Raw genomic sequence first — 24,841 nt, 5'->3', positions numbered from 1 at the left:
GGTGATATGTACATATTGTGCTATAGTATCGTGCCACTTAACAGTATTTTTCGATGTGTTAGGTAAGATATCTTGATTTTCTGTCATTATGCAAGAACTTTTATGCATCAGTGATTTGCTAAACATCAAAGTTCTGATGAGCAACTGTCTGCTGTCACAGCTATCCAACCAGCTGTGTTCTCAGGCAATGTCATGGTTTGATAAGTTGACATTTGGGTTGTCTAACACCCCAGACAGTGATCTGAGGGGTAGTGATGAGGGGTGACATCCTCCCCATCTAATGATTAAACTCTTTGTCCTCAGATGCTAAGTTTGTGTAAAAGCTGAACAGGTTTACCTGCCCCGCACCTGACCTTCTGAGCTGTGTAGTGGGTGGAGGCAGCAGGTTGGCAGGGAGGTAACAGGGTGGAGTGAGCGTGTAGTAAAAGATGTTGGTTTACATCCCAGTACTGACAGCACTGTACATTCCAACTCTCTGCCAGCAGAGAGTAGGCGATGAAGCATCCAAAGGCTTGCCAAAGTGCCAATGAGCAAAATCATTTAATCCCCAGTCTCTATAGGGGTGCTACATGGGACAGCATGTAAACTATCCTCAAAGCTCAAATTTTTCTCAGACTGCTGCCTGTGTTCCGTATAGCTTTTCCAAAAATAAGTGCATTAAAATTCAACTTGATTAAAAAAAAAAAAAGGTCATTTCATAACAACACAGCAGGTATTTGCAGGTCATGTAACTGCTATTTTTCTTGTGTAAGTAAATGAAACAGAAAGTGAATGCTTATAAAAGTGCACACCCATGGGTTAATTATTGTACCATATAATTTTTGAACAGTTGCCTCAGGTCAGTTTTACAATCTGAACTAACAACTCCTTGACCACAACAGTTATTGACCACACCAAAAATGTTACTTAAAAGACATGTAACACTAATTAAAATCTCTGCAATTACTTAAAGACATAATGAGGAAAATTAAAATAACTTAAGTCTCAGTTGATATTGGTTGATCAGTAGGACTGCCATTAACTGTTAGATCAGCAGTGATAATAGTGTTCAGGGGATAATGAAAGTGTTCTTTCTGTACATAATAATTTAATAACAGGGTTGAAACACACAGTTTATAAGACTGCAGATTAGTTCAATTAATTAGACAGCCACACCCAAGAAACATCATCTGAGAAGTTTGCTGTTACATATGATTTGGGTCATACATGATTTAATACTGCACTGATCTGTTGATGATGTGGGTCACAGTCTAAAGTCAGCAGAGGAGGAAACTTGTGCTAAAATAGTCATAATTATAAGTTCATAACTAGGACCTCTAGAGTGCCAAAACCAGTAAAATTCACTCTGTTTTGGTGGGACCTCTTCAGCTCTACCGCTGCTGACCTCTCATGGTCCCCCATCTGGGCTACCACACTGACCCGTCACTGTTTACTGGAGTCCGGGATGCAGGTCAGACAGACTCCTTGCCCCCTGCCCCCGACACTGAAACTGTTACATGGCAGATTGTTTTGTAACAGTTTTTCTAAACTCGCCCAATGAGAATAGCTGGTTGGGATCACATGACACAACTTTTACATAACACTTTTTTTTTCTCCTCCGCTGCTCCATTGAGAATAATATCAGTACTTCCTGGACTAGAGCATGAGAGTGCAGTGTAGTCAGTACTTCTCGGCAGAGGACACAAATATGAATGGCAGTGGGGATATTGACCACATATGCACCTCACAGATGAGGGAATAGACTTCAGTCAACCTGCTGGGTATGGGGACAGAGAGTGAGAGTATGCTGCAGCTTGCAGCGGAGGCTTTCCAGTCGAAAAACTTCGACCTGGCGGCGGATATCTACGAGTGCCAGCTAGCGGGTCTCGGAGATCCAGGGAGCCGACAGGAGCTGATGGTGAAGCGGGCTGACGCGCTGGCATTCGGGGGTAAATTCACCGAAGCTTTCGACGTGTACCGGCAAGCCTCGGAAATAGACAGACTGAGACCTGCTCATCTGGTCAACCTCATAGAGTACCTGTCGGGTAGTATCAGGAGGCAAGACGGAGGTGACAGTCAGAGCGGCAGCCTGAAGACATGGGAGGAGGTAGGGGCGGCGGCGGCGGCGGTGGCAGCAGCCTGCCCCGGTACTGATGCTACAGGTTGCGGGTATGCTGACTTTTCCTGCCGGATATGTCTCAGCTTTCTGTTCGAGCCCGTGACTCTGCCGTGCGGACACTGCTTCTGTAAAAAGTGTCTGGAGAGGGAGAGGAAGGAGAAGGAGCGGCCGGTTATGTGTAAGGAGTGCAGGGACAGCTCCAGGGTAGCCGACGTCCAGAGCTACAGGGTCAACGTGGTCCTCAGCAGCCTGCTGGCCAAGTGGTTCCCGACCCTGCACCAGACCGGCCGGCTGAGGCGGGAGGGCAACGGACTGTACGCTGAGAGGAAGATGGAAGCTGCTCTGGAGAAATACAACCAAGCCATATTGATAGGTAGGACACTGAACTATTTATTGTTATTTTATGTCAAACGTAAGCCATTTAACAGTGGCTTGACAGGGCATGTTTTACCACTACAGCTGCTGTTTAAAGAAAGTGTGTGGCAGAGCTACTGTAGCATATTTCGCTTCTTTAACTTCGTGTTTTCTGGTGTTACTCTTCAGTGTAATAAGGCTTTTAAGGCTACATAATGGCATGTTAAGTGACTTGTCATAGAACGACAAAGTAAAAACAAACAGAGTTATAAAATATAACTTAGTGTCGTAAGTGTGTTACATATCGTGGGACAGTGGCACTCTGCGGTGGCATGCTGCCTCTCTGCTGGCTTCTGAAAGCCATGTCGCCATGTGTTGGATAACAGGGTTATGTAGGCTGGGCCAGTGGACCAAACATTGCGTAAGCACGTAACCCGCCCCCCTCGGCTCACTCATTGTGTAACGTCAAACCATGATTCAGGCAAATGTGGGTCAAGGGTATTATTGCAGGTCACCACTAGGTACACTATTGGTACCAGAGGTTTTAAACAGGCAGTGTTGGTGGTAGGGGCGATGAAACAGGTGAACTGTGACCTCCAGACAGGGATTATCAGCAGGCTAATACCTTCTGCTTTGCACAAGTATAAGATATATTTTAAGACAACTATCAATTAAGATCCATAGTACAGAATAAAGTTACATGTATATGCTGCTTTATATGATCAGTGAATTGGTATCACTGATGGTGGTCTGTTGAAATGGAGAGCCCTCTCGAGCACAGGCCAAAGTCTTGACTGGAATATTTGACCTGACCTCATTTGACTTCACTGTGCTGCTGTGTGTCACTTGTTTCACCGACACTTATATCATCTGAGAAGTGTATCATAGTTTCCCTGGGTGATAAGTTAACAGACAATAGATGCAACAGTTTGAATTGCGCAGGAAGTTATCAACTGCTCCAGCATCTCTGTACAAGCGGGCCCTCCAGCAGAGCATTCATCTCTCAGCTGCTGCAGTGGAGCTGCTCAGAGGCCAACAATTGGCTGTTGTTGTGCTGTGGTAGCTCCCACAGCGATAGATAATGATCGTCCTGGGCTCTTTCCAGGTCTGAGTGTGTACCAGGATGTTATTTAAAGTGATTCTGCATGTTTAGCAAAGGTGTTATCGTGTTAACGATTACACATAATCCCTATTTGTGTAACATGAGAATCTGTGCAAATTAGTTTGAGCTGAATCTCAGCAAAAAAAAAAAGATTGGAAATCACTCGTACTTGCAGAATCTGTAGTGCACATTACCATAATTATCAATATATATTATAGAAACACACGTTATACTGTTCAAATTCGCCTGCATAGTATTTGAATTGAACTGCATTTATTGCATTCTATAAAAAATATCTGCCCCCCTCCTTAGATGTGGGGATTCATCTAACAAGCAGGTGAAAAATCAGGTCCCAACAGTTAACCTTTGTTTCAGTGTTAATTTTAGTTGGATGTAGGTTAAGATTAGGCTAAAGGTTGTGTTTGGACATGTAGCAGTTATAGTTAAGGTTGGAGTAAGCCTCCAGGGAATTAATGCAAGTCAGTACAATGTCCTTAGAGTTATAATTAGCACAGATCTGTGTGTGTGTGCATTTGTGTGTGTGTTTGTGTGCATGCACGTGCATGTGTAACAAAGCTGCTTTGTTGAAAATAAGTACTGTGCAGTAAGTTCTGTGCTAAACGATGGTCCTCCTGTCCTACTTTTATAAGTATTCTGCCTGATACTGGTTGTGCTCTAACATTACGACCTGTAGGTTACCTGCTATCTCTCACATTCATGTGATATAAAACATTCCTTTTTGCTTGAGGCATCTCCTATATTTCCATTTCTGTTTTTATTTCATCGAATGATTTACTACCTGCGTCTGTACCAAAGGCAGTAAAATGTTTCCTACAGATTCCCATATGGCCAACTGCGACATTTGCATAAGTTTCTACAGTTATGAAACCTGGAATGTGGGTGACCTTGATAGTGCTGCATGGTTTTGTAAGGTGGCATTTTTTCATAACACGTTTTGTAATGTGGAAAGTGGTCCATTTAAATATTCCTTCTGTCATGTAACTTGAGACCTTATATCACCAGTAAAGCTTTATAAGACATAAGAAAAAAATAAACATGTGGTGGTCATGGATTTTTTTTCCCCTCTGCAGTAGGTTGTGAAACAGTTGCTGTGGTTTAGGGGTTATGAATCTTATGAAGTATATAAAGGTTTTAAGCTTAAAACAGTTCAACAAATGATTAACTGATTGAGAGGAAGCTTTTTTTTTCAAAAGTAATTTATTTAGCAACTGGTTCCAGCTCTTCAGGTGTGATAATCTGTTTTTTTTCCCTCAGTTTTACATCATTATAGATTCAACATATTTGGGTTTTAGACAATTAAAAAAAAATGGAAAAAAAGGAAAATGTCAGCTCTGGTTCTGGTGGCCATTTTTCTCTATTTTCTGATAATTTATTGACTAATGACTGATCAAAATAGAATATTTATAGATTAATCAATAATTAAAATACACTCACTGCAGCTTTTCCTTTAATGTTCAGTTCTGTTCTATTTAGGCCAGTATCTAACAGTTATTTTCCTTATCTATTCATCTACTGTTCATTTTTTCAATTACATTTTTAATTGTTTGGTCCATAAAATGTCAGTTTAAAAAATAAATTAAAAAATTAGAAATGATCAGTTTTCAGCAGTTCTTGAAGATTGCATTTATGTCCTAAACATTTTCAAAACAAGTCATTTAAATATATCACATTGGGAAACTGTAAACATTTTTCAAATTTTCTGATGTTTTATACACTGACTAATGATTAATGGATTTATTGAAAAAATATCTATTAATTCATCATGACAAACAAAAACCAGCCAAGCACCTACCTACCAACCTAACTGTCTTTCTAACCCATCCTCCTCTCCTCCTCAGCACCCATGGACCACATACTGTTCAGTAATCGCTCCCAGATCCACTCCAGTCTTAAACACTATGAAAATGCTCTGAGAGATGCTGAGATGGCCTGCAGACTTAAACCTCACTGGTCCAAGGTATGGCAGAACACATTATGGCTTTATTTGTTCAGCATGATGAACAGATATGCGATAAGCAGCTTATGTGAGTTAAAACGTAAAAATCTGCCACCTTGTAATATGCTGCATCTTCTCCCTGCCTACAGGGTCATGTTCGTAAGGCCCAGGCCCTGGTGTCATTGGGCAGGACGGAGGAAGCACTGAGAGAGTACCTGGTCTGTCTGTCCATAGAGCCTGACTGTAGACTGGCTAAGACTGAAGCTCACAGGGTAAATCTAACAGTAGTATAGTGCTGGGCAGCCAGAATGCTACAGTCTCACAATCATAAATGCATATAAACACACAGAATAATTACACCACTGTTTGTTTTTTCCTCTCAGCTCCTCAGTCACCTTCTGGCTCCAGTCACAGATCAGGTCCCTGAACACATCTCAGACTACTCTAACATACTGTCTTCCAGAACTCACATCAAAAACAGCATCAGTGCTCCCTTCCAGGTAAGAGATGCCCTCACCTCTGGTCGTCAGCTCAGTCAAAATAAAGCAGGATACTGACATGATGTCAGGTTTGATTTCCTTCTCCTTCTCCTTTCTCTCTCTCAGACTATTAGTCCCGGCTTGTTGTCATCAGAGTCCAGTCTTGCCTCCACTACCCCTGCACGGTCAGTGGGCAGAGAGGTCAAAGGTCAGCAGAAATCTGACATCAGGAGGCCTGACCACTGTTTCCCCCGCAAACGGAAACGAAGGAGCACAGAGGAGGAGGTGGAGGAGGGGGGGCAGGGCAATGATCACAAGAAATCCAGATCTGGTGAGCTTTTGGAGTCCTCACACATACCTGCACCTGCACTCTCTCTCCTTCAGCAGCATCTTATTAATCGTGTGATAATGTCTCCATCCAGAGCCGGCAGCCGAGACTGATTCACTGAGCCCTGTGGTCAGTGACGTCTTGGACCCGACAGATCTGGAATGTTCTCTGTGTATGAGGTATGATTTGCTTTTACAGCATGATTCAGACCTAAAACTTTATTAGCAGTCATACACCATGCAATAAATCAATTAGCAGTGGTGTAACGTGTGCTAAATCACAACTGACAGTTATATAGCCTGTAATGTGCTATTATGTGGTATACATCAGCTGTTATGACATAAATACACAGAAATACAGCCTGTAAGAAGGGAATAAAAATGGTTTGTCAGTAAGGTTGGGTGTATCTTGCAGTGTAATGCCACAGTTTTAACAGTGTGTGCTTGTGTGTTTTCTCACCCAGGCTGTTCTATGAGCCAGTGACGACGCCGTGCGGTCACACCTTCTGTCTTCAGTGTCTGGAGAGATGTCTGGACCACAACCCAAAGTGTCCACTCTGTAAAGAAGAGCTGTCTGAGGTACGTGGTGTAATACTCATTTATAGGTTTTATAACAAACAACAGTTGAGTCTGGAGTCAGGGGTTCAGGTTAGGGGGGTTAAATGACATTAACCATTAAATGTCATTTGATCTAAGATCAGAGCAGTGGGGATGCACTGATCCAAACCTTCCTCTCCTGAAGCTTATTCTGATTCCATGACTCAGGGTATCTGTCATTACAGAGACCTGATACCATGGAACTGTGTGATCTCCATGCCTCTGCTACTATTAACATATATCTAACAACCTCTCTCCTCTCCAGTACCTGGTCCAGAGGCAGTACTGTAAAACAGTATTAATGGAGAACCTGATATCTAAGTATCTTCCCTCTGAGCTCATGGAAAGACAGAAAATCCAACAGGAAGAGATGGCTGAGCTCTCCAAGTGAGTTTGTACTCCCTTCTGCTAATCTCTGTTGTCTTATTATCAGGTTACACTTATTCTTTTTGCTCTGTTTTCTATTCCTCTCATAGATTATGGCTTATGTCTGATGTAACACTCCCTCTGTGAATATCCTCCTCTGTTGTTTGACCTACTGACCTACAGTAGATAACACATATGTTACTGACACCCTGACCTCTAAGTGTACGTCATGTCAGGCATCAAGTGTCACTTTCCTGGAGGCCGACACATACTTGTGTCTCCAATAAATAACTTCTCTTAAACTGGAGCAATACTCTCACACTCGACAGTTTTTTTTTTACATGTAGCCTTCTGGTTAGTCAGGATTCATGGTACAGATGAAGTTTACACAGTTGTTATGGAATTGTAATTTTGAGCATTTTAAGGACTCCTCATTAATGTTATTAATTAATTTTTAAATGATTTTTCCTTGTACTATGTCTCTGCTGCTCATTACATTGAACACATTCCTTTTTATTCTCTCTTCCTTTCTTCAAGCCTTAACAAGAATGTGCCTATATTCGTGTGCACTATGGCCTTCCCTACTGTGCCGTGTCCTCTCCATATCTTCGAGCCCTGCTACAGACTGATGATTCGCCGATGCATAGAGACAGGCACCAACTGCTTTGGCATGTGTCTGGGAGACAACCTGAAGGGGTCAGTGTTAGGATAGTGACTGTGTGTGCTCAGTTATGTGTTTAATATGCAAGTGTCCGAGTTTATATCCAGGAAGTGTAATACTGTGCCTCCTGTCTCCAGGTTTGCAGACTACGGCTGCCTGTTGGAGATTCGTGATGTGAAGTTCTTCTCCGATGGCCGCTCAGTGGTGGACACCATTGGCAGACGGAGGTTTAAAGTCATTCAGCACAAAGAGAGGGACGGATACAACACAGCTGATATAGAGTACCTGGAGGATGTTAAGGTATGAGAGGGTGCATCGGTTGGAGACATAGAAAAGTTAGCCAGAGAGGAAGGTTGGAGCAGGTACAGAGAATTACCAGAAGCTGTTATAACTCAAAGGTGTGTGTGTGTGTCTATGTGTGTGTGTAGGTGGAGGGTGTAGCAGAGCGAGAGCTGCAGTCTCTGCATGATGCAGTGTATGACCAGGCGGCTGGTGTGGGTCAACTCCCTGAAGGCTGAGCAGAAGGAACGCATTGAAGGACACTTTGGACCCATGCCTGAGAAAGACTCCGAACTTCAGGTACAAAACACACACACACACACACACACACACACACACACACACACAATCTACAAAGTCACATAGGACTCCTTTAAAGTCATTTCCACTTTATTTAGTCTTCAAACCCTCCTCGACAGCCTCTTCCTTTCTCTGTCTCCTCTCAGGCCTGTCCCAACGGTCCGTCATGGTGTTGGTGGCTACTAGCCGTTCTTCCGTTAGAGGGCCGAGCCCAGCTGCCGTTCCTGGCCCTCACCTCTCTGAAAGATCGTCTCAGCGGTATCCGCAAGGTGCTGCTCTTCATGGCCCAGAGCAAGCACCGGTGACATGCTCTCCACAAGCATTTGCCCACCTGGAAAAAATGCAGTAACCACCCTCCCCTGCACACAACCTGCCCCCAAAAGCAGCAGTTGACCTGTTGTTCTTCCTTTTGATGCACAAAAAACTGACATTACATGTTGTTGCACCTTCCCTGTTGTAGTGCCGTCCATTTTGAAAAGCAGCGCTGGATTTCATCTACGCATCAACAGCAAACAGAGATAAAAAACATCTGAATAAATAGATATCTTCCAAGCATAATGTTCTCTTTACGCCACACAGAAAACCAACCGTGCAGTCCTGCAGACTTAAGCTACAGTCAGACAGGAGGGGAAGCGTCTACATTTCAGTTAAAACAGAGTCATCACCCTCCATTGTAACATCTGATCTCACTGTAACAACAAGCTAAGTACATGTTTCTGTCTACCAACTCTCTGTGTGCAGCAACAAGCTGTTGTGCTGATATGTCTTTATCTATCCATGCTCCACTGTTGCCTTTCTGGCTGTCCTCCATTTTTGTAGTTCTCTGCTCTTCCTCTTGTATACATGTTGTGTGTGGAAAAAAAAAACATCAAAAAAGTTATCTTACTGCATTCTTGCATCCTCAAAAAGAAGAGTAATTTCTCAAAAAAACTGAGCTGCCTGTCTGAACATAGCTTTACAGCAAAGATGAAGCAAATCCCCCAGATCGGAATAATGCAAATTCATCTACTGCATGTAGCGACTACCACGAATTCAACCAATCTCCATCCTATTTGTCTTTAAATGTTCATGAGAGACCAAACTATGAATTTGCCTTTTTGTTTAAATGCAATCACTAAAGGTTAGTGAATAATGATAATAATACTGATTAATTACAGTGATTGAAATTTTCATGTGGGAAAATAACTCATTCACTGATGGAAATCTCTGTGAATGGGGCGCCCATTGTTACGTGTAGACATTTACAGATAAACCAGTGTGTTTATTATTATGCCACCTTTACCGTAACTTTAACAATAATCTGTCTTCCCATCAATTCTGTCTGTCTCATCCAGCTAAATAACAATGGACTGAACCTTTACATTGGTGTGCTTTAAGGCTTTTGTTCTTCTGTTGTATTCATCCATTTTTTTTTAATTGTTGCATTTTTTTTTTCCATTATTTATTTTTGTCATTATTTATGCATGCAGTGACATTGTTTACATTTCACAGAGAGAGATGCTGAGCTGCTCATTTCCCAAAAACTTTTTTTTTTTTTTTTTACTTAACATTTGACCCTCAACATCAGCAATAACCACCTGCTAACTCTGGAGCCCCAAAATTTTAAATATCACTCACAAAATACCACTTTTACAATCAAGAGAGGTTAACAACATGGAGCTAACATGGCTGCCACTGAAAGCTGTGCAGGGCAACCCCTGGAAATTCAAGTTGAGGGCAGATTCCCTCCCAGACCTCACCAGTGACCCAAATCTCTGTAGTATTTTTACTGGCCTGCCATAATCCCAGCTATGTTGACTTAAACATATTTGGATTCCCCCGCTGTCAGCAGCCTCTCTGTGGCTGAGATATTTGTAAAGCTCGCAATGCAGTAAGAAGTCCTAACCAAAATCTGGATTTCTGATACCATTATCTCCTAAGTGTATTTATTCAGTATTTATTCTGACTTATTTTGCACTTCTACTTTACGTAAGGGAAAGAAACAGACAGGTGTATTTATTTCCACCATAGCAAGAGTCAGAATTCTAATGTGTTTGGATTACCATACAATTAAGTTAAATCTTCTGTTTGTTAAATTGGTCCCTAAGTGAATGGGCATTCACATAACTGCTAAAGATCTCCATTCATTTGAGTATGGCTGATGCAATTAGTAAGGGCTAGTGCCTTCAATCCACAGAAAAATATGGTGTGGAGGTATTTAACATGTAAATTATCGACATACCAGGTTCATTTTAAGGTTCATTTTATTTTACTAAATTCAAACCATGATTTTCACAGAGAGGAAGTAACCATAAATGGATCAAAAGCAAAGGAAACACATTTTAAGAATACCCACCAACATATTTTTGAGAAAATATATGTTCTTCAAAAAATATTGAGGCCTTGCTGATGTCTGTGACATGACTGTTTTTACATGGCAAAAGCTTCATGTCTCTGAAAAATGCAGGAGACTGTTGGGCTTTGCCTTCAACAACTTTTATTTTATATACGTGTGTTTGATTTTACATGTTTCTATGTCAATCAGGTTCTTTGTATTAATTTTCTTCGCTTACTGGTGTATTTGTCTCTCCTTATTTCATATGTAATAATACAGGGAGTGTCGTGTCAGATCATCCACATTTATGATTTTGTCTTGAAAGGGCCAAAGCCAGGTAATGCTGAAAAATGGAGGACTGATTAAGTATAATATCTTTGAACATTTTCCCACAATAATTTGTTGATATATCACAGAATCAAACAGCAACACTATATAAAGTACTATGTATATGTTGCATTACAGTGTATTGTGTAACGACCCAAATGTGCAAATACTGAGGAAACCACCATGTATAATAATACTGTAATGTTTGCTAATATTGTAACTAATAACCAATAAGACTTTATAATTTGTCAGCTCAAACTGGGCAGGAAAGGGAAAAGCCATGAATCAAATGTAATCACACTTCCAGTATGAAAGCATATCACACAGATATTTCAAATGATTTCTTGATGTGGTAGCAGCAAAGGTAGAGGTAGCAGTGAAGGGAAAATACACCTAAAATAAAATCACATATGCTATCCCTGTTATTATTATTTTTTTTTTTTACAATTTGTGAACATGAGTAAAATCACAGATGAGCCAGTGTTTTCTTTATTTCTTAATCTGAAAGAGTTGAAACATGAGACCAACTGTGGTTTTGGCTTAAAACTGATATCTGTGAATTAATGTATATTTGTGGCAGCAGTTTTAGTGCCTTATGTTGGACTTCTTCCATTTTCACTTTGATGTATAAACTGCAGTGGCAAGTAGGGAAACATAGTGTGAAGTAACCTGGGGTTCTCTAATAACATCTTAAAGTAATAATTACATTTGTTTGTCACATTCATGTGAAACAGATCCCACACCAACCACTGAAGTTATGCAAATCCACATACTCCCATACTCTCTCAAAGAGCAGCAGTCCCCTCTTTGAATTCATCAGTTGTAAATGAAAGTATTTGATTTTCTTCCCATTGTATTTGAATACATTGTCATTGTTCTCTGGGAACAATGAAACTGCAAACATTTAACAGCCACTGTTTCAGCTTGGATACTTCGCCCAAAACCCTGTATTATGCCAGAAATTAAAATAATAATCAAAGTCAGTCAGTGAAAAAAAAAAAAAAAAAAAATCCACCGGAAGATCTCAGTATTAAAACTGGCTACTCCTAAAAGCTATTTTGACCTGAAAGATTTTGACACTTTCAGAAATAAGTTGAGTTGTTCTCTTGACATGACTCTAGTGCCAGCAGCTGGTTAGCTTGTGATGAGCTTGTACTTGCACGTTTGCAATTTGTCTTGTGTAGATATTAAACAAATAAGATGTAACATGTTAGTTATGGTAAATTAATGAGTTAATTATGGAGTTTTAGAGGTGTTTGTTGATTTTTTTTTTTACAGAGCCAGGCTAGCTGTTTCCCTTGCTTCCACTTTACACAAACTTAAGCTAACCTAAGCTAACTTAAGCTAACCTGCTGCTGGCTCCAGCTTCACATTCAGCATACAGACACGAGAGTGGTTTCAATCTTCTCAGCTAACTTTTGGAAAGTAAGCGAATAAATGCATTTCTGCTACTTTTTCCACACATTGGCAGACAATACACTTAACTTCATCCACTGCAACCTTGGGTGACTCATATTAACACTTATTCCAGCAACTCACACAATAATGCAACACATTTTTGTCACTGATGAGATACTATAGCCTTGGATTATGATCCTGATGATCCTGTTAATTAGCACAGGTCATAAGAGACGACCCAGTTGGAATATGAACACATTGGCATTAGTCTCAGTGTCAGCTCTTGAATTCTTAAAGGTCAGGTTGGGTCTAACCTGCTTTTACAGCTCGATGGTAACATTTTGATATTCTGTAGCACTCTCATGATAACTGTGATCATGCTAACTAACTGGCACTGACACAAAAATCTCCAACTTCCATGATCACTGCCTGCAAGCTATATGTGCTAAGTAATGGCATACACTTCCAACTTGTTCAGTGACTACAACAAATAACAACAGTACTGTTGTAGGAGATTTTGGATATTTTTGATCTTTTGTCACCCAGCTATGCAACAACAGTAGGATTAGACTCTGTTGCCTGTTGATATCTTGACCTTTCAGAATTCAACCACTGACCTTTTGAAGAAGTGTAACTACCTCTGGTACTCTCCTTGAGCACTTCCACAAAGAGAGACACAAAAATGATGCTTCCTAATTTTATTATTTTCCTATTAATGTTGCTTAATATGTGTTTAAAGTGAAATTTCAGTCTTCAAAAATCTATAATCAGTGTCCCATCAGTTCTCCAAAATGTACTTTTTGTTTGAAACTTAAAATGCACCATTGTCAAAGCTTCACATTTATGAAAGATTATGTTACTTGTCAACTAAAACTGCAAAGTAAATTCAAAGATTTGTCTGACATGTTTGATGCTGATCCCAAATATTTGAATTATTTGAAGGAGTGCTTGATTTAGATTCCCTGCCAAATTCAACAGCTTCTGAGAAACAGAGTCATTGATCTTTTCAGGCTTCTATTCAAGAGAGTTAACTAAAATGTGATATGCAGCACTGGTCTCTTGCCCTGGCTAAACCTTCGCTGACTTGACATTTTTGCTTTGCAAACTATTTGGCCTCTAAAAATCTTCAAGTCTTAAAAAAAGCTTCACTAAGCGCTCCTCACATTTTCAAATATTTGCATTGACTTTCGTAATTGCCTGATTCAATCAAAGGTTGTTAAACTCCTGTAGAACTCCATGGCCTCTAAATGTGTCCGGGTGAATTTGCACAAGATGAATGTATGTATGTCTTGACATCTCTCTGATGTTTTCTGTACATGTCTGTTTTTGATAGTAAAACTTTAGTATGCATTACCTTTGCAAAAGTACAGTCTGAAGCTACAGCTTGTGAATAAACCAAAAGTTTTGCATTCTTGATCCTGCATGGGATTTCGAATGCACCGGGCTGGACGAGAGTCTGCCGTCTCCTTTGTTTGTGTTCTTCAGGGTTGGGTGTGTTTCTTAGAGGGAGAGAGAGAGATGGTTCAAATTACCAGTTACATCATTGAGTTTGTGTTCAATAATTCACAATATGAATCAGCTCCTTTATTTAATCTGATTACTAACAACAGCCTGTGATGTGAGTCAGCATTTTCAATTTGTTGAGCTTTTTAAGGAGGAGTTTGACATTTTAGGAAATACATTTATTTACTGAGAGTTCATACAAACATATGAAGCAGAACAGGAAGTGGGCTGTGTAGATATTTGACAGACTAAAGTTTGAATAACAGTAACTTTGAATAAATTACTAGATAACATAATCGATCTGAAAATTACACAATTACTCACAAGTTATTACAGCTCCTTCTGGCGGCTTCTCTTTTTTGGTCATTGAATGGGTGCCATGTTGCCTCATCAGTCTCCAGAATAGCCCCACTTTCCCAGCAGAACTTGGAGAATGCATCTCCTGTTGGCCATTTCCATACCTCCAACCACGTGTGTCTCACATGCCATGCTATGACTGCAGACTGTAAAATTTGGATTTCATTTTTTAAAAAGTTATTTCATGTCACTTTCAAACACATTTCTTACATTGAATTGTGACATAAATTACACATAAAAATTTAGCCAACAAAAACGTTTGTTGCTTGGAGCAGCAGACTGCAGTCTTTTCTAGTGACCTTGAGGTGGGAAACTGACCCAGTCCCCAAGGTTGTTTCAGCAGCAATGGCTGCCTCTCTCCAAAGGCACACATTCATATATTTTCTTCTATAATGTCACATTAATTATAAGTGAAAAAAAACAAAAACAAACAAACAAACTAGCAAAAAAAAAAGTCAGGTCAACTTATCAAATATGGATACATTTGATTTGTTAAACACTCTTGGCCAATTCTGACATCTTGGTTAGCTACAGTTTAAGTAAAGCCTTTTACTCAGGAGTGACTTAAACCTTTTCTCCAACTTCTCTCTGACAGTGTCTGTTAGCTCTATCAAATTATTCTAGCTCTTCATTGAAGCTATATATATTGTTTCTCACTATGACATTTAGACTCAAGACTCAGTGTTTTTATGGCTGTACCATTTTATCAAAAGGGAATTGTCTAAATGAATCATTTAAGACTCATTTCCCCAAAAAAATAATTTAAATATAATAATATATATAATATAATATAATAATTTAAATTTTAAATAAAGTTCAGTGGGTTTGAACAATGTTCAGTACCTGCTTGTATTGACTGTCCTGCTGGTAGGGCAGTGGGATTGAAGGGGTTAAATAACCAAATAAGAAGCTGCAGCGAGGGAGAGGAGGAATGAAGCAGGGTAACATTTCAAACTGATCGTGGTTCAGTAAAATAAATGGAACAGTGGCTCACATGTTCACATGTCAGCAGTGTGACCAGAGTATTTCATAAGTAAATCCTGCTATGTACTAGTTACCTAACAACTCCCTGACACCATTTCAGTTTATTGAGTTAGCTGTCAGTGGAAGGTAGGCTGAATAAAATACATTAGGTTAAGAGGTTGTAGCCTAAATCTATGGTTGATACACTCAGTCTGCACTCGTGCTCATAAAAACTAATGTGGGTCAAGAAAACATTCCTCTGAAGTAAAGGGTCTTTGGGGAAAAGTCTGAAAACCACAGATGGACACAGACTGAAGCAGAGTAGTTTGAGGAGAAAGAGGAGGGTCCAGTGGTGGGTGGTGGTTTGTGTGTATTTGCATGTGTGTGGGGATAAGCAAGGCTGAACAAACAAGAGTAAGAAGCCAAGAAACGACTGTTGGAGAAAACAAGACTGATGCTTAGAGAGAGAAAACAGTTCATGATACACAGAGAACGTATGAAGAAATCTTGCATGTGGACGTGGAGAGAGAGAGAGAGAGAGAGAGACAGAGAGAGCCAGAGAGAGAGAGAGAGAGAGAGAGAGATGGGGTTCAAGCTTTTCGATTTTTGAAGCAGGGGTAGTGACAGCTTGGCTCCACACATACACGTCTCTAATATGCTTGAGCTGTGCATTCACAGTATAAATACACAGACTGTTAATGCTGTGCTGAAGGACAGAGATATACAGAGTGAGAGGGGGGAAGCTTGACAGGAAGACACACAGTTTATGCAACGAAGCGATGTAGGTCACTCAGTCAGTGAGAAACTTTAAAAGAGACAGAAACACACACAAACTATTAGAGAAAGAGAGATGGAGGGCAACTGTTATGAGTTATGTCTCTTTCCCTTAGTGGCACACTCTTTATGTGTTGCTCTTCAGTATAACTGCTCTGCAGATTAGTAGGTTTAGATCACTGCACTCACATAAGAACTCCTAGAGGTTTGAAGGCGTTCTTTTGCCAGCTCTAGTACCTCTAAATATAGAGGCACAGAGGCTTTAATGACACCAACATATTGCATACTGTAAATTTCCATCATCAAAACCTCCACTTGGTGTTTAGGATCTATCCTGTTTATGCAAATTGATGCTCACCATGGGCTAGACTCACTCAGGTTACTGGAAAATCACTCATCCACAAACAAGTATAAATTGTGACTTGATGCCAACCACAAATTATGTGTTAAACACAATGAAGTCCATTCTCCACAATTTCAGAAGTCTTGAAAATGTGACCTCATATCACCTGATATCAACATTTTATATTAACTAAACTAGTGCTATGGCTCTTTGGATGGTCTGCCCCTTTGGTTTAGACTGAAATATCTCAACATTGGATGGATTGCCATCAGATTTAGCACAGACATTCATTGTCCCCTCAAGATGAACTGTAATAAGTTTTATTCAACCTAGTCATCAGGTCAAATTTCTAATTTGTCCAATACTTTTATTTATTACTACACAATTGCAAAACTAATGATAATCATATGGCTTCATTTTTTCAAAGAAATTTGCTTTGACTTCAAAGCAAGTCAAAGCATTTTAACATTAAAAATTATGATATAACATCTTAATTTTTCAAGAATTTAAGTATTTAGAATATATTCAATAAAAATTAAAATAGATATATTCTTCACTCATCAGTTCTTAATATTTGGAAATTCAAGGAACTCAGAGAAATGTGTTTCAAATGTATGGTTATGCTATGGAAGATAAAATGTTTAAATTAAAATAAATTAAACAAATACATAAATAAAGTGAAAAACATATGTTAAAAGAACAATTATTTAGCTTTTTGTCTGTTATAGGTGATAGTATAGGTATTTAGGTATTTTAAAACTTCAAAAATTTTCAAGACAATAATCACAATCATGTCAGATGAAAAATCATATTGTCCATTAACTGTTACTGCTGACAGTTATTTATCTCATGATGAATTAGTGTGTAGTGTCTATAAATATGGCAGTGTGTGCAGCTTGCTTACTGTGAGACTTGATTTTCAATGAAAGTTAAACTAAACATTTAAATCATCATAATGAATGGTACATTAGTCCCATTCAAGAAGAAAGGGCCAACATTTTGTTTCTCATAATTTGTAGACAACACAAACGTTTTTATAATCTGTTTCCAATAATACTCATTAGCTTCAATTAATTCAGAATATATGTGTGATGAAATGTGAGGGAAAACAACAGGAAAGACTGAATCTGGTGAGGAGGATCTGTACTCTGTCTATAGCTGTAAACATGATAATGTCCTCATTGCCCAGTTCTTACATATCTAACTGGAAACAGAGTTCACAGACAGGATGACAGTCAGTTTTCCCTGCTTTTGTAAACCAGCCAGTGTTGTCATTGTTGTGCTAATTGAAATTCCCTTTCATGCTGGTGACAGTAGCCTTTCTCTGTATCAGATAGTCAGCTATAATGTCACTGGAAACAATGACAGTTTGAGAATCTGACCTCACCCAGTACAGGGTCATTCAAGTTTGTACACAGAGGTCATTGAGGTCAGACCAGTCTGACAAAACCCAAAACAGAGTGTTTTGTCTCTGGGTTTCCTGTGGAAGTTCAGCTTGTCCTCTGCTGCCAGAGAGACATTGTGTTGTCTCATTTCAGGCAAACTTTAGAAAACTGCAGCATCTGACTATCTGTCATGTTCAGCAAATAAGAGCCATATAGCTTTAATAACTGTAAACAGCCAAACCTTTCAATTACTTTGCTGTACATACTCTTTGCATCAGATTAAACTTAAAGCTGCACTAACCAATATTTTTATACAAACAATAGACCACATGACTTTTTGTAAGTGAGTAAGGGTTCAGTCCTAGTAACCAAAACACAGACGTTATCAGTTAACTCTTAGTTTCCCATTAGTTGTAACATTCACCTCATGCTTTTGGAGCTTGCACCTGGTTCACCAGGTGTATCATCTTATTTTAACATGTTAGCATACTAATATTTGCTAATTAGCACTAAACACACAAGTACAGCTGAGGCTGCTGGGAATGTCATCAGTTTTCCAGATATTAAAGCAAAGAATTGGACAAATTTTGGCTTTATGATGGCACTAGGGAACAAGTCTGGTGGTCACAATACTAATTACAATTACATTAATTACAATTTATTCTGTCAGGGACATGAATGTGAGTACCAAATATAATGGCAATCAATCCAAGTCATTAGGATTCATCATTTGGGAGCAAATTCCACATAAATCAATCAAATGGTTGTTGAAATGTTTCAGTTTGGATAAAAATGGTGGACCAACAGGCTGACACTGGCATCCTCAAATTCATTTAGCTGTAGTGTAGTGATGTGGGAAGTTGCTTGTAAAACACTCAGCACATATAAAATAAACACACAAAACACTGACCAGTTGAAGGTTAGAATACAATACAAAACAAAGTGTCTGTTTTTGAGTTTTGAGGAAACACAGAGGTGGTCTGTGATTGGCTGTTTGCCCAAAAACCAACCAGATATAAACCAATTAGCAAGAAACCACGAGCTGTTCACGCACTAGCATGAGCTGGGCACATACACAAAAACAGATTACAAGGGGACACTGTTTAATGATAACACAGAACATCTGGTTTCACTTATACTCAAACTTCATACTAATTTTAGTGTCATTTAAAGTGACACCACTTGTTTGGTGTTTGCTCTTGAGCTTTATATTCATCACTCCTCTGTTAATAACTGATGCTGAACAGACTGTAATGTGTGATAGGAATATTTTCTGACACAGGAGTGGTTTAGTATTACATTTATTTCCACACACAGAATTATGACAACTGTGATTACTTTTAACATCAACAAGATTTTTTCAAAGCAGGATTATCACCCTTTATATATATGCTTGTCTTCTTAAGTTTCTGTGATCTCTTACTGGTCGTAGTGCCCTAAGTCGACATTAATACCTCCCTCTCCCCTCCTTGTCTTCTCACCTCTGTGCCTCTCATTCTTGCCAAGTTGGTTGGTTATATAACCTGTAAATGAGAAGGTCAGCACCCAGCAGTCATCGCCATGGATACTTGGCATGGACACACACACATTGTACATCTTGGTCAGTCCACTTTGGAGCTCCATGTGTGTGTGTGTGTGTGTGTGAGTGTGTGTGAGTGCATGTATCAGAAGTAGGGCAACAGCAGCGTTACCTAACTCACCCAGAAAAGACATCTGGGGAGTTTAAACAGCCCTCCCACTGATTACAGCTTCCTGCACACACACACACACACACACACACAGACCATCAATCATGCACATTCAAACAGGCAAGCGCACACAAACATTTGGCTCAAATTCTTGCCGCACACGAGCAGAAAGTCACATACGACACAACGTCAAGATGTTCATGTCAGTCAGTTTAACTTGTGTAAATCATCAGTGTAAAATGATTTTTGCAAGTTTTTATTAAGTAGGTATCACTTACTGCATTATAAAATGAGTTTTGTCCTCTGTTTGTTCTGTCATTTGTATGTATGTAAAAATATGATTTTCTCATTATACCAAGGCAGGAAGCCCAAGTTTAATAATATTGTTACTCCTTATAACATCTTCACTTAACTGGCTGCTAACAGTGAAAAGTTTTTAAAGCCTGAAAAGCATTAATTTTATCATTGTTGGAGAAAATTGTCCTAAAATGTTTAGAATATATGCATATTTGCCTTCTTGCTGAGAGTTAGAAGTAAAAACAAAACTGACAACTAAACTAAAACCACAACTGGTTGCTTTTACACTTTGGTTTGTGTAATCATTACACAAACAAAACATAACATGTAAAAGGTGCTATATCTAAGTATTTTATTTTAACAGTCAAAAATCAATTAAAAGTATCGACAGAATCTGAAGGAATAACAGTTTTGACGATATGTCACAGACATTTGTGTATTGTGTTACAGAAATATCTACTGAAGTTAGCACACTAGTCAGCTAGCCCCGGCCCGTCTTATCTCATAATATCACAATAGTGGTATTATGAAATAGGTGATAATGAGTCACTTTAGAGTCCACTCTGCCCTCAGTCCAACATGAGAAGATGAAAAAGTAGTGCTGCTCAGAGGACGTATTCTAACCTCTTGTCAATCATGTAAATGCTACAATGGCTGAAGCTCTTGGCAAGCAACCATTTCACCACCACCACCACCTGTTCCCAGCAAGAAACCACATTCAGTGGCAAAGAAAAAAAAAGTGAGAGAAAATGAGGTCAAAAAAAGTTAACACTGCCATTTCTTTCTACTGCTGGAGACAGCTCTTGGTGAGTGAAACAATGTAGTTTGATGCTGAACAACTAAATGCTTAAGTTGGCTATGTGGCTGTAGCAAAAACTTACATAGAGCACCATTAATGAATGAACTTTTCTGTATGTGTATCTTTGAACTTTGGGCAGAGCCAGGCTGTTTCCCCTTTAAATCTGACAAAGACATTTATGATGTCATCAGATGACGCGATGGTGTCATCAGATTGAGCCTGAAGTTGTGGTAGTCAGGTGCATTATAGTAAATGTAGGATCCCTTTAAAAGGCATTTTAATTCAACATAAGGCTGTTTCCTGTGACACAGTTAGCCTGTCAGCTGCCCCTCCAACAGGAAACTGCCTTTCCTCTCAGCTGATTTCATGATGATCACATTTCACTCTGAAGAGGTCTTTCAAATTATTCCTCTTGAATAAAGGCCTTGTGTGTTGGATGTGGATGTTAGACACTCTAACAATATATAATATTTTTTCTGTGTCTTTCTAGAACAAAAACACAGCTTTTCACTCTCTGCTGCTTGGTTTAGAGACCAGGACTATAGCCAGGACTTTAGATTAGTGAGGTCATGACCCCAAATCTCACTTTCTCCCACAACAGTTTGCCTGGTTATCTATGGATATTTTGCTTATTCTTTATTAATTTATAAGCCTTATTAGCCTAACATTGCAAGGAATTAAATTTCAGTGGGGAAATGAAGACCTAAACCTTCATTTATTGTAACAGTATTCAAATTTCAACATATTGATTTAAAAAATATAATAAAACCCCCAAATTACACAAAAACATGAAAAGGACTTAACCTCAGTGTCCTCGCTGGTAGTTACAGTATGACCCTACTGCAGCTCATTAACTGTGCTACAAAAAATGAACACAAATACTGGTATTATCACTACAAATGTAAATTCTGATGGTATAAACAAGACATCCAAGAATATCTATGCTGATGTTTTCATTAGGGTGTTGGAGTTCAGTGATTTATAGTGCATTAAATGGCATTTAACTGAAATAGCTCCACTTGGTTGTTTCATGCTGTGAGAAAAATATATTTCCTTTATAATTCTATTTCTGTGAATGGACACTCAGACAGATGACAAATAAAAACACAGACAAAAAGCAATTTCAGTTGTTCTTTACTGCACATTTTATGTACAAGACAAATTCTCAAAAGGCAATACAAAATAAAACAAAATGCATAAAACATATATAGTTACTGTGAGATATAGATTTAATCGATACAAAGGAAACTCTCAACTGTGACACTCGCTGTCCTTTAGTGATGCTTTGCATCCTGCAGCAAACCAACCTCCAAGTAGCTAATTGTGTATATTGATTTATTTACATGCTTAGTTGTAATTGGAAAATGTTACATAACCTGCAATCACACTGCCAACATGATGATGTAGTAAAAAATATTAAAAAGACACAAAGGTCAGTGTGATGATAGTTTCTCCTAATTCCTGAAGAGCTGACTTTTAGGAGATTGGAGATTTCTGTAGGATGCTGACACATGATCTGTATTCAAAATATCAAAAGTGAAAATTAAAAATATAATTTACACTGACAACCTGAAAGGTGTTGGACACACTCGCTAACACAACAAACATCATTAGTTTAGTATCTGTGGATCATATTATAAGAAATATATTTGTCTAAAGAAACTGACACGCAGAAGAACTGTGGATCAGCAAATTTGACCAAAACTCATGACCAGCAGCAGTTAGTTCAGCAAATTTTTCTCCAGCTTAACTTGGATGTTATCCCATTTACTCTCAGGCTATGAAGATTTTCCACATTCCTCAAACTGTGAGCATGTATCACTGCCTTAAAATAAACACACACACACAGAAACACACTGAGACCGGCAGAAAACCAGCATCCTGTCCGCTTGTTCATGGGACAGAATAAATGAATCACTCACCTCAAGATTTACTTTGTCTCTTTCCTCTGTGAATAAAGTATCCTCTTTATAAAATAAAGTCTCCTTCTGTCCCTCCCTGACGTTTAGTGATATCAGCTGGGGTCAATTGTGTTACCTTAAATAAAAAAGAATGTTTACTGCTGTGAGGCTACATGTCTTTACTGTCATTCAGGCACCTTATAACAGTACTAAGACTGATGAAAAAAAATATGGATCCACTTCAAGTAAGACGCATTATCTTTCGGGGTCCTACCCTGTCATTTAGAAAATGTGACTGTACAACACGAGGACGTACAGAAAGAAGGGGTTAAACAGAGGCTGTCTTTAGCTGTGTGACTGGGTTTGTACCAATCTGAAGCCTGAAGCCAGGGAAATAAGAAAACAACAAAAAACAACAATAACTCTGTGTGCAAATGCATTCTGGTCCATCCAGACTCTCGGCCCACTCCGACCCTCTTTCAGATGTAACCTTTATAGGTCTTCTTTGGCTTGGGCCCCTGCGCATGAACTTACTTAAACCTGGGGTTGTCACTGGACAATCTGGGGCATCTCGCTCCAGGCTTTGGCCTTCTTCTTGGCCAGAGCCATCCACGGAGGCTCATCCTGGGGCAGAGCAGGGGGAGGCAGGCCTCGCTGGGAGGGCGGGGTCTGTCCAGAAAGCCCGGGAGCTTTTGAACCAGACTTTTCTGGAGCGGTTCTCGGTGAGAAAGAAGCGGAGGTGACTGTCGTACTCTGAGGCTGGGGCGTCTTGGAGGAAGGTGAGGAGGTGGTAGTTTTGGAGAGAGATGGAGGGCTTGTGCAAGAGGGAGATTTATAGGGAACAGGAACCGGAGTAGGAGGGGACAGGGATCTTTGGGCTGGGTTGGGCTGGGGTGGAGGTTTTGTGGTGGCAGGTGGAATGTGGGGTTTTGGAGGGACTGGACAGGGCAGTGACTGGGCTTTTGAAGGCTGAGGTGGCACTGGAGTTGGAGGAGACAGAGCTCTCCTTGGCTCCTTTTCTACAGACGCTGAAGTCTTACTGATCTCCAATGAACTCACTGGAAGAAAAAAGAAAAGAGAAAAGAAACGTAAACCACATGTCAGCATTTCCTGTAAGAGAGACTTGCGATTGCTGTGAGCATTGATGCAGACAGGATCTTTGGATGACTTTATAGTCATATGAAAACTCATTCACCTTAACCTGTTTGTTGAGTTGTAGATGCAATGGAGGATGTGAATGGAGGCTTTAAAACACTTCTGCATAAGGGTTTAATGCATTATGTTATATAACTCATATGTACAGTGTATAAGTAACAAGGTACTGTATATATGCAATGTTTCTGAATGGGCCCCTATAGGCTTTCAAGCATTATATAACTCATAATAATTCATTAACTGTACAAGTTATCACAATGATCTAGAGCATAGTTGATCAGTGTACAATAATGGACATTCTATAATATGAATGGAGTCTGTACTGCATGCAGTGGCTGATAGGGAAATACAATGGATGTCTTAGACCGATGACTGAAATCTTAGCAGCTATCTTCAAAGAATTATGCATGATTTGACATATCAATCACCTTAGCATTAAAGCTGTACAAGGAGAAGCAAACCAGGTGTGTTTATAATAATGCATTATCACTTTTGAGTCACAAGTGAACAAAAGATGGAAGAGAGAAGACTAAGTAGTTTTGCTGCTGCAAAGCAAACACTAATAATTACACACCAGAGTCAAGAGCAGTCATGTAGCACAATTCATTGGTGTAGTGATCTGTGGATTGTTTTCCCCCTTTATTCTGAACCACAACTATTTTCTTATTCTCAGATCCACAATTTGTATTTTTGCCCAATTACTATGACCTTTCTTATCAAACAAACAAACAAACAAAAAACTGTACAACTACTGTATTTCTGACAAACTGCCAGCCTGACTAGTTAGGTCGGTTGTGATGTGTAGTCAATACATGAGCTCAGAGAGCCCTATAGAAGGTGAATTACAAGTAAACATTAGATGCAGTAGCAGAGATTGTACAGATGAGGGCAGCATTACATCAGTCAAAACCAACTTGCAGCAACACGTTAAGTTGCTGGACAAACAACAGGTTAGGTGGTCACTTTTAAAAACACACGTTTTCTTGTTTTGAGTATTCAGCTTGTTAAGTAGAATAAAACATTGTTAAATCAAGAGACTAACCAAAATAAAACCATCTGAAATACCCCTATGCTGCAACTGGTGTGTCTTGTGAATTCAGTTTACTTTGTAAGTTCA

The 24,841-nt window shown here is 39.4% G+C and overlaps 2 protein-coding genes and 1 long non-coding RNA gene across 6 annotated transcripts in view; 1 reads left to right on the top strand and 2 right to left on the bottom strand.

Moving 5' to 3' along the window:
- Nucleotides 1-1,611: 1,611 nt before the first annotated feature.
- LOC108878914 (LON peptidase N-terminal domain and RING finger protein 3-like) lies at nucleotides 1,612-11,575 on the top strand. Its single transcript, XM_018669951.2, is given in 13 exon segments — nucleotides 1,612-2,471; nucleotides 5,414-5,532; nucleotides 5,661-5,783; nucleotides 5,895-6,011; nucleotides 6,117-6,321; nucleotides 6,413-6,497; nucleotides 6,782-6,896; nucleotides 7,180-7,301; nucleotides 7,818-7,976; nucleotides 8,079-8,241; nucleotides 8,370-8,429; nucleotides 8,431-8,520; nucleotides 8,667-11,575. Coding segments are annotated over 13 exon segments (2,226 nt in total). The 5' UTR covers nucleotides 1,612-1,762; the 3' UTR covers nucleotides 8,826-11,575.
- Nucleotides 11,576-13,750: 2,175 nt separating this feature from the next.
- LOC108878921 (uncharacterized) lies at nucleotides 13,751-14,699 on the bottom strand. Its single transcript, XR_001960269.2, has 2 exons — nucleotides 14,387-14,699; nucleotides 13,751-14,058 (listed from the first exon to the last, which is right to left on the bottom strand). It is a non-coding gene; the product is annotated as an uncharacterized LOC108878921 (long non-coding RNA).
- Nucleotides 14,700-21,786: 7,087 nt separating this feature from the next.
- The window catches only part of zgc:66433 (uncharacterized protein LOC321250 homolog), a 50,596-nt gene continuing 47,541 nt past the window's right edge, over nucleotides 21,787-24,841 (bottom strand). For all 4 annotated transcript variants that reach the window (XM_051072167.1, XM_051072168.1, XM_051072166.1 and 1 more), the window contains one exon: nucleotides 21,787-23,627. In XM_051072167.1, the coding sequence (XP_050928124.1) occupies nucleotides 23,119-23,627 (509 nt within the window). In that variant the 3' untranslated portion in view covers nucleotides 21,787-23,118. The remainder of the gene's footprint in view (nucleotides 23,628-24,841) is intronic.

The sequence above is a fragment of the Lates calcarifer genome, linkage group LG8 (genome assembly GCF_001640805.2).
Source record: "Lates calcarifer isolate ASB-BC8 linkage group LG8, TLL_Latcal_v3, whole genome shotgun sequence".
NCBI lineage: Eukaryota > Metazoa > Chordata > Actinopteri > Centropomidae > Lates > Lates calcarifer.
The sequence above is the reverse complement of the archived record's forward strand: the minus strand, read 5'-3'. Positions and strand labels throughout refer to the sequence as shown.